The sequence below is a fragment of the Trachinotus anak genome, unplaced genomic scaffold (genome assembly GCF_046630095.1).
Source record: "Trachinotus anak isolate AG129_WGS33_773 ecotype Australia unplaced genomic scaffold, CSIRO_AGI_Tana_v1 ptg000023l, whole genome shotgun sequence".
Lineage (NCBI taxonomy): Eukaryota > Metazoa > Chordata > Actinopteri > Carangiformes > Carangidae > Trachinotus > Trachinotus anak.
The window spans coordinates 3,548,636-3,558,515 of NW_027273874.1; the positions used below are offsets into that span (position 1 = coordinate 3,548,636).

The 9,880-nt window shown below is 40.8% G+C and overlaps 1 protein-coding gene across 1 annotated transcript; it reads right to left on the reverse strand.

Moving 5' to 3' along the window:
• Positions 1-157: 157 nt before the first annotated feature.
• On the reverse strand, positions 158-9,320 carry LOC139607253 (protein mono-ADP-ribosyltransferase PARP14-like). The gene is made up of 14 exons (XM_071459976.1): positions 8,625-9,320; positions 7,386-7,519; positions 6,174-7,286; positions 5,862-6,098; positions 5,092-5,316; positions 4,895-4,949; positions 4,458-4,604; positions 4,255-4,317; positions 3,952-4,128; positions 3,394-3,576; positions 2,628-3,257; positions 1,939-2,075; positions 1,683-1,860; positions 158-1,365 (listed from the first exon to the last, which is right to left on the reverse strand). The coding sequence occupies exons 1-14, from the start codon at positions 8,794-8,796 to the stop codon at positions 1,073-1,075; spliced, it is 3,744 nt and encodes a 1,247-aa protein (XP_071316077.1). The 5' UTR covers positions 8,797-9,320; the 3' UTR covers positions 158-1,072.
• Between the last annotated feature and the right edge of the window lie 560 nt (positions 9,321-9,880).

The following is a 9,880-nucleotide window of genomic DNA, read 5'->3' on the forward strand; positions in this document are numbered from 1 at the left end:
ACTAAAAACTATACAGATCCAGTGGCAACAGTAAAGTAGCAGCTGTCACTCACACAGTTGCAATAACAACCCATTATAATTTATAGTCTTGCTGTTTCCCTGCATTACTGTTCTTACTTAGTGCAGTGTGAGGGACTGAGGTGGCACGGAGGCAAAAGGAGTTAGAGGTGGTTTTATTTACCCAAAATAGAAAAAACAATAACAATTTACAAAATATGCAATAAAGTTCTGGGGCCACAGAAAATATTAAGACAACATTAATTTAACAAAAACTGAATATAACTGGACAGCCTAAACTGGCTGAACGAAGACAAACTGAACATAACCAGGAAAAAATATACTAATTGATCAGAACTTTTTGTAACACAAAGACAAGCAAACCAACTACACAATGAATACAAAAGTGCACAACAATTAGTCAGTCATTTTAAATAATCTATCAAAAGACTAATACAGTATAAAAAAAAATCAAAGTGTCGAATGTGCAAATGCAACTGAAGTCACTGATAATGACGTGGGTGTGTTCAACCTTCATTAAGCACAGGATTTATTTTTTTTTATATTGTGGTCGATGATTACATTTTCTACCTACACAGTCATGATCAAAGCAGGGTCAAAACCTGTCTTAAAATCTGTAAGACCATTACATAGTGTCAACTAAGTGAATGTTAAATGAGGGCATGTTTTCTTCATGTGATTATCACTAGATGGAGGTCATGGTTTAATCACATTTCTGCAATATTTAACAGTACAATATAAAGGACTGAGTCTGCAGTGAAGCTGAAAATGATATGTTACATGTTTGTAGTGCTTATATTTATTTGTATTGTATTGTATTATTTACAGTTTTGTTCAATAGTAGAGCCTTTGTTATTCATCCTGTAGTCGTCTACAGATTTCATCAGCCCAGCATGACTCATCTATGTAGACAGAAACAACGAACAGACCAACAACCTCTGATTTTTTTTTTTTTTTTTTCTCAAAGGAGAACACAGGACAAGTGCTTTACAGAGTAGATATGTATGTTCCAGCATACCACAAAAACATTTTCAGTTGGACTTCAGTCCTTCCCTCACAGGGACTTGAAGGTGATGAGGTAGTCTGGGTACGCCTGGTTATCATGGAACACGATATACATGCTGGGGTTGTCTATTCTATCCACCACACTGTCGTAACGGTCATGGGGCTGCAGGTCGTTTAGAGGCGGAGGCACCTTCATGCCCTTGTAGCCCTGAGTGTAGGCGCCAGTCAGGACTCGAGCCATGAACATGAACTGAGAACCATCAGCAGCTGGCTTGGAGTAGGTGGGCTTGGCCGAGTAGCTGGCTTTTACAGCAAAGTAGGTTCCAGGACCATATGAAGTTGCTGAGAATAAGAGAGAACAACGAATTAACAACTGCTGAGAACAGGGAGAAATGGAGCGTTGGAAGTTTTGGAAATACAGATGCATTTTCCCCTTTCAAAGTGATGAAATTCCCTATTGTAAACAAGTATCAGTTTGGTTGCTCTTCATTACAACAGATTTGGTGACAAAGACAAAGACAACACTGATGACCCATTTCTCCCTCAAAAGGTCCTGTAGACACTTGCATCTTTTTAAAACATTTAAAATTTATGGAGGTAACAACAACCTTTTGTAGAAAAATAGGATGTGTGGATTGGACAAAAAAAACCATCATTACCATTTTGCCCAGCAAAGCTCCTGTTGAACCCAGCTCTCATGATGGAGTCACAGTTGTCCTGGGTCGTCCCGTGGTACAGAAGCTTTTCACCGGCCCCTTTCTGTCCATTCTTATCAGAAATGTGTTTCTTCTGCACTTCATAGGCACGAAGCAGATGGACATTCTGCAAACGCTCGATCTTATAAGAAAGACCAAAAAAGGTTCAGCAGCCAAACAATTCTGTATACACATGATCAAATGGTGAAAAGCCACCAACCTTTATTATAGTCATGGTGACAGTTCGTTTGAAGGCCTTTTCCACTGTCCAGTACTCTGCAGAGGAAGCCTGCAGTTCGACCACCTTCAGATTTTCTATCTCCATCATGTTGTCCCAATACAGGGGGACTGTGAGGTCTGAAAATGAGTTAGACAAGGTAATGAACGAGAAAAATCTCTGATGTTCAGAGGACTTTTGTTAAATGTAAATGTTGTTTCCAAAGACAAATTAATCAAGTAAACCACAGTGTCCCTGAAATGCTACAATGCATTTTCATGCCTCCTGTAGGCAGAGAAGGTGAATCTCATTTAGTGAAATAAGTTGAATTTGCAACGTCTGTTGTCATTTTGGAGAATACACTACTTTGCTTTCCTCCAAGAGTTATATGAGTAGATTGATACTGTACTCATGCCTGTTGACTCAATGTGAAGTTAGAGCCATCAGGCAGCTATCTTGGCTTAGCAACCTCTTCCTTAAATTGTATTTTGTGTTGCTAATTTAACTAAGATTCATGTTCATATCTGGAAAATTAACTCTCAGCAGAGCCCACATTCACTGCTTGGAGCTCCCTCAAACAGCAGAGCCTTTTCTGTCAGTTTGACTATATTTGATATAAATGGTCACTTCCTTGGTGTTGGATTGAACATATTAGCCATAATGGCATTTCCTGTCAAGAACCATCTCTTCACCTGGCAGAGTCTCAAGTCGTTTCAGCTTAGCCGTCTGTCCAGTCAATGATCTTGTGGCCTCCATCCTCTGTAGATCCACTCTCCACAGGACGTTGTGTGCGTCCACTATCCCTCTCAGCACATTGCCATTTTCCAGATTGTGACTGACTGTTTTGGGGAGCCGTTCCCACTTGCCGCCTTGCACCAGGATGCACCAAACCACACGGCTGTACAAATCTTCCTCCTCCCTGACTCTTGCTTCCCTCCTAAGCGGACCGATGGTTTGAATGATCTGCATCACCTGGTTGACCCTATCTTTTAACCCGCTCATTGTTAAGCTGCCAGGGCCGGACTGGTCCTTCTGCATGAACAGACCCAGGATCTCTACAAGCTTGCTCAGATTGTTCATGTCCTCCTGGGTGAGGCCTTGAAGGTCATCCTTTGTGAAAGTTTGTGTGGGATACTGAGCCTGATACAGATTCTTCAGCTTTGTCATGGCATCTTCAACATTTTTTTTGCAAAGACCAAAGAACATAAAGACGGACTGCTGCTGTTGCTGACCGCTGGAGCTGGTAGGGAGGATGCTTTGGTCTGCATTAACAGATGCTGTGGACTGTTGCTGTGGTATGTCTGGCATCTGAAGTACTGACACTGCAAAGTGAATGAAAATACAATAATCAGTGAAAATACAACAATTTGATTCTGATAGAAACAGAACATGTTTTTGAACGACCATAAAAAAGAGGATCTTGATGTTAGGATTCAAGAAAGGTTAACTTCCTGTTACCTGTGTTGATTTCAGCGCAGGGAAACACCTGCGATGCTCGGTGCTTAAATGCCAAGAAAACCTCGATCTTAATCAGTACAAGACGGATGTTGGTGAGAGAGTGGAGGGAAGTAGATGATGTGGCAGTATTAACCCCTCGAAGGATGGCACGTGCCACCACCCCAGGGTCCAGCCCACCGCCTCCTGTGTAAATCGAGAATTACGTTTTTTACACCTCATTCTCATCCATTTTCCTGTCTATTGCTCTCTTTCCTGTTTGCCTTAGTTCTCATATCCTTCCTCTCCAAAACCCCTTCCTACTTTCCCTCCCTCATCTTATACATTACCCCCACTTTGAGTCCATCGTCCTAGGTTCCACATCATAACACTTTCTGACCTAAACACATCAACAATCCTGACTCAACCCTTAATTCATTTCCTTCTCCACAACCCTCATTTCATCATTACATCCAGTGAACAAAACTACATTAATAAGTGGCATTGTCTTTGCTGGTCGATTCATATTTAAATACGTTTCTTTTTTATTTGGGTATGTAGATTGTCTTACGCAATATTTACCAGCACAAATGGCAGGGATGGCTACAGACTTGTATCCAAAGGTCTCACAGTGTTGAATGATGCGACACACCAGTTGTTCAACGACGCCTGCATCGTTCTCTCCATACAGGTGTAAAATGGCTTTACAGGGGAATGAACCAGGCTGGGTTTTAAAAAGCTCTCCTCTCCTCACTTTTGCTACACACAGAACAAGAAAAGACAACAGGACAGTGGTGAGAAGCTGTTGAGTTGTTGTTTGTCTGTTTGTTTGTTTGTTTGTTTGTTTTGGGGATGGAGCGTGTCTAGCGTGTCTCCTTTTCTTACCGTTTTTTAGTAATGCCTCCACCTGGGGTCCAGCCTTTGTTAGGATGTCTTTGCACACGCCATCTGTGAAATAATGACAATAGCAACATTTAACTGCAAAAATGATTTAAATTACAGGTACAGCTCAGTTATGGTCTTCTTGCTCAGAGGGAGACTTTGCAAGCGAAGCCTTACTGTGAGCGGCCAGAGTAGCTCACACCTACCTCTGTATAAATGAACAAAGTTGGTCGTGTTCACCACAACATCTGTAGTCTCATTGCTGATGTCGCCAAACACCAGCTGTAGTTTAACCCCACCTCCCACTGTTATGGTGACTTCATCAAGGTCACTGGTGAGAGGCCTGAAAATTACTGAGAGGAAGAAAACTGTATTCATATTTCATATTTGACACTTAATCTAATGATGGGGTTACTATAGTGGTTTGAGGTACTGTACTGTGGTACTGAGATAGAATTATTTTAATGAACACTATGATTACACTTCTGTACTTTTTACTTAAGTAGAATCTTCAATACAGGACAGTAACAGAGTAAATATGAGCTGTGATTTTCATTTTGCTTAAGTAAAGAATCTGCCCTCTGGGATCTTCTGCACGTTATTAATAATAAATCAAAGCAGCCTGAGCATCTGTCTAATTTACCTTGTCCTCCCTGATTCAAACTCAAGCTGAGGTGTCTGTAGACATCATGGTAGCACTGTAAATACAAATGCTTGGAGTAAACATTATCTTCTTATACATGTAAAGCAAATCATGCTTAGATGCATCCTACAAACATACAAACGGTTTCAATTGTTGCATGTATTGTTATTAAACCACTAAAAGACGTTGTGTTTCACCTCCTCAGAGTCAGGATAGCCAGGTTTAATGACGACATGGATGGTGGAGAGAGAACCAGAGGATGCAGATAATCCAAACTGGTGAATGTTCTCAGTCAGCACTTGAACAGCTTCTCTCAGCGGGTATTTTAATACAATTCCTGGTCCAATAACTGGAAAGGCCACTGAACTCAAGCCCTGCTGTACACAGAGGTCCAAACACTTCTTCAGCCCATTGCTGAGAGCCTATGAAACAAAAGTTAGATATTTTGTTTGAAAAAAGATAATAAATTATGAAATAATCATATAAATATATAGAATAAGATGTAAGATACATAAATGAAGAATCAAATTGTGAAATAACATAAGAAAATACTATAATTCACCTCATTAGTGTGAAATGTTATCAGTTCCAATTTCTTAACGTTTTTATTTAAGTTCCTATTTATTTACTTTCATGATGGTATTTTTTAGGTGAAAAAGCTATTGACTTTGGCTATAGTATTTCATGTCACATTTTATTTCATAATTTTAGGTCATGATGTCTTTTTGTCATGACAGTGGAGGTGTTATCCAATCACACGCTCCTAGCTATGTAGCAGACTCACCTGCCATTAAGCTAACATAGCAGACCTGGCTCATGTTGATCAGAGAAACCACAGTGTAGTTGATCTTCAGAGTTTCATGTCTTTGCTCTTTTTTACGTCTTTAAAATCATAGGCTCACATGATTTGTGTCAGTATTATAATCCTCAAATTCAAGCAGACCCTTTGCCAAGTATCTTACTTCACCTGCACACTCTGTCCTCTGACTCCATCCCAAGGCGAGCACTCAATGAAGAAGAGCTTGGAGCAGCCCAAAGACGGAGACCCATCGATCTGCAGAACGTCTCCAGGGTTGAGGGTACACTTTGCTGCCATCAGGGCAAAGTTTAGCATGATTCTGTTCCCAGCTTTACTCAGTAGACGTTTACCAATTTTAGTTGAAGCTAGCTGCCTCTTGAGCATGGGGATCACCAACACGTTCACCTGTGGAAATGATGTGAGGATGTGAAAAAGGGGTGCACGGTTAACTGATTCAAAGTAGAATAAAAACTGTCTAACCTGCTCATCCTCCAAACCGCCAAGCTTAATCCTCAGGCTTGTTTTGTTGACCACGATGTTCCCAAAATTGTGGCTGCGCCATCTGGCAATGGAAGGTCGAGGTGTGACACAGGGGCTGGGATTGGGGCTGGGACTGCTGAAGCTTTGTGATTTGATTTTCACATCTGGTGAAAACACATCTTGTTGTTCCCTGATAAGGACCTGACAGGAGCTCTCTACCAGGTCCTTGCCCACTTTACCCTCTCCCTGGAAGTACCGCTGAGCCCCTGGTCCATCGAGAACCAGTCTGTCTAATGTCAGGCTGGCTAGAGCTGATGTTAGGGCCTCCTTGACCTCCTGGACATGACAACGGGGACCAGACAAGTGAACACAAGGACATGGGGAGTTTAAGGCTTTGAACGTCACTTTCGTCTGCTTCATCCCAATTAGGTTCAAGATTTTATCAAAACAGTCAACCAGTTCAGGATGGGGTAGGTTCAGCACTTCTTGTATCTCAGCCTGATTCATCTGGTAGTCATGCAGAACCTCTTTCAGTTTGGTCACATTTTCACTGTAGCCCACCATTCGTACTTTGATCTCTGGTGTTCCACTGTTTCCTGGGATGAAGCTGACATTCACTCTGAACTCTCGACAGTTTTCCTCGTTCTTGGCTTTGATGAGGATTTCCTTCACTCTGTCCAGATCTGGAGGTACAGCTGCAGCGCCCTGCAGCTTCACAGTCTCCACACTCAGGTCTGTCTTCATTGTTTCCCAAGCCTCATCCACGGCATCAGAGGACAAACTGGATAAAACCAGGCCTGAGCCCACCTCCAGGGAAACAGGATTTCTGAGACTCTGCTGGAAGCGAGTTCGGTACTTGGAGACGGCACAACTGGATTTTATGAAGGTAATTAAATCTGTAGGGAGCTTCAGTCTCTTTTCTTTTACACTTTTCATCACAGGTTTTGTAGCTCCTGACTTTATGTCTCTGTCAAGTCCCTCTAAAATGATGGTATATGTGTTACCTCTTGGGATTTTAACATCTGGGTAATCAGCACACATTTTTCGAGTGAGGCCTTTGTCTACAAGTTTAAACTGCTTCTCCACAACCGGGCACTCCTTCTGGAAATTAGGCTAAAAGTAAAAAAGTAGAAGAAAATTTATAGTAAATCAAATCTGAATGTGTCAAGTGTCAGCATTATTTCAAGCACACATATTACACTGTTAACTTACCTGTGATCGACTAGTGGATGGCTGGTCAGTATGTGTGGGGTTGTGAAGCAAACTGGTTTGGCTCATGGTCTGATATAGCTCCCGACAAGGAAAAGAGATGGTGTGACATTTTCTCTGCAAAACTCTTTCCTGGTCTGCAAAGAGCAAAAAAGTCCATCAAAGGACTACATTTAAACTAAAACTGTGAAATATTTTTATTAGCCACGCGAGCGGTGTGGCTGTAGGAATGGCAATGCTTTACCTGTAACACCTCGTAAAACTAATTCAGCAATTATGGGATAGATTTCCATGAAATATTTTATAGATATGGTGTATGGTGTCATGGTGCCCAGAGAATGAATCTTGCAGACAGTGGTGATTTTTTGACTTTTCCTCTAATGCCACCAACAGGACAAACCTTTCACTTGTGCACAAAATCTTGTTCTGATATTCTTGGTTTGCATAAGATGCAAGCTAATATTTGGTTATCTTGCTACTTTTCCTCACCACAATGCACATGGTTTTGAGTGAAACGTTCAATTTTGAATGAAACTGTTGGATTAATTGCCATAAAGAGTGGTACACACCTGTGGTTCTTAACCTAGGAGTTGCAAGGGGGCTGCAGGAAGTGTGCTAAAGTAAGTTTATATGAAATACAGTAATAGCACACACAATATTGTTTATTGTGTACTTCCCAGTCCATGAGTCCATGAAACACTGGAACAATGCCATCACCTCCAGGCCACTTCATAGAAACACGTGCATGAATTTAGGACTTCAGCCCTATGTGACAGGGCCTTTCAAGCCTTGTTCACTGTGTCTCATTGGATTGCTAACACTGGGAAGCCACACTACTTAGGACTTTATTTCCTATTGTGTGGTAGCTGAAGCTGTTTCAATCAAGTGTAGGAAAAGCACAGCAGAACAATCAGCAATGACAGCAGTATGAAATCATACTGTGGGAAATCCCATTGAACATATGGAAACAGAAAGTAAATATTTTCAACCTCAAAACTGCTGGCTGGTTCACATATTCCTTTAGGATAAACTGTAACTTTTCATCTAGTGCCATCATCAAGTTAAATATTCAGTTGTCCTGAGCGCATTATCAGCCATTATCAGTATTTGGTGCTAAGTAGTAACTTTTATTTTGCTACTGATAAGATGAAATAGTGAACACAGTAAATAAACCATTGTGAGTACAGCCAGGCAGAGTCATGGCTGTTGACTTAGTAATTTAAACACAAAACGACTGCTTACCTTCTTCTTCCATGAAGCAATATTTATAGATGTTGCCTCCAGCTTTTTCAATCATTCCGCATTCACCTCCACCCGAAACTCGTTTTTTCTGAAAGTGTCTCCTGATCTTCTGCTTCTCTCTGTCTGTCAGATGTTTTGCTTCAAAGAACACCGGATGTTTATATTCTTCCATTTCACCGACAATTATCAACTTATGGGAAAACCTTCAGCACTTCCCTGTATCACTCTCCCGAATGAAGTTAATGCACTGGCGTGTTTTTATTTAGTTTCATTTTCCTTTTAGTCCTCTTATTTACTGGAGGCCAATTAGATTTGCAAACGAACACACCCAAAGACATAAACCTTTGGCTCTCAGTGCATTTCCTTGTTTGTCTTTCTGTGCAGGCACCATGATTAGTAACAGCCAAAGGTAATGTGAAGTCATGATGATGATCATACTGATGTTAATGTTTTAACTTGATGTTGATGCAGGTGTAAGGGATCATGATGATGATCATACTGATGATAATGTTTTAACTTGATGTTGATGCAGGTGTAAGGGATCATGCGCACAAAGACGCACCGACAGGACAGAGCGACGCGGCTCTTCCGGGAGCGCTGCCCCGCCCCCCTCCACTCAGGTGTGCAGTCAGTTACCATGGTTACGGTGACGCTCTGTCGCTCATGTTAGTAGACCTTTGCAAAACATGAACGTAATCCTACCTCACTACAGAAACCTATTTCAATTTGACATTAACATTATGCGCGGTTGTCTCTGATATCTCACAAATCAGTTTCGCAAATCTTCTCAAAACGCCAAAAATAAAAAATAAAAAAATAATGTTTTTTTTGTGCACACATGATAAAGTCTGAACATAAGATAAGATCGACTTTATTAGTTTCACAGTGTTACAGCAGCAAAGTGGCAGTGCAGAGAACAGGAAAGCTTCAGAAACTGCAATAACAAATATTTAGAACGATAAATAATAACAATATAATAATGTGCTAAATATATAGATACAAAAAAATTACATGTTTACAACCTAATGCATGAGTATATTTCCATAAATGTGTTGTTCTCACGTTTAATCATTCATTTTCTGAGTATTTTCTTAAATCCAAGTTATTATTTCTCATATTATCTTAGACGTTAAATTCGGGACTTTTATTTTGAAGGAGCCTTGAAGGTAATCATCAGTGTGTCCGCTTGTCATAAATGTGTCTGCCTAAGCGACTATCTCGTTTATTTAGCACCTGGCTGATTGTTATCACTTCTT

Coding starts and splice junctions, on each gene's coding strand:
- LOC139607253 (XM_071459976.1), bottom strand. CDS start 8,796: ATGGAAGAATATAAACATCCGGTGTTCTTTGAAGCAAAACATCTGACA. Junction 7,287..7,385: donor CATCCACTAGTCGATCACAG/GTAAGTTAACAG, acceptor TTTTACTTTTAG/CCTAATTTCCAGAAGGAGTG. Junction 3,577..3,951: donor CATCCCTGCCATTTGTGCTG/GTAAATATTGCG, acceptor CGATTTACACAG/GAGGCGGTGGGCTGGACCCT.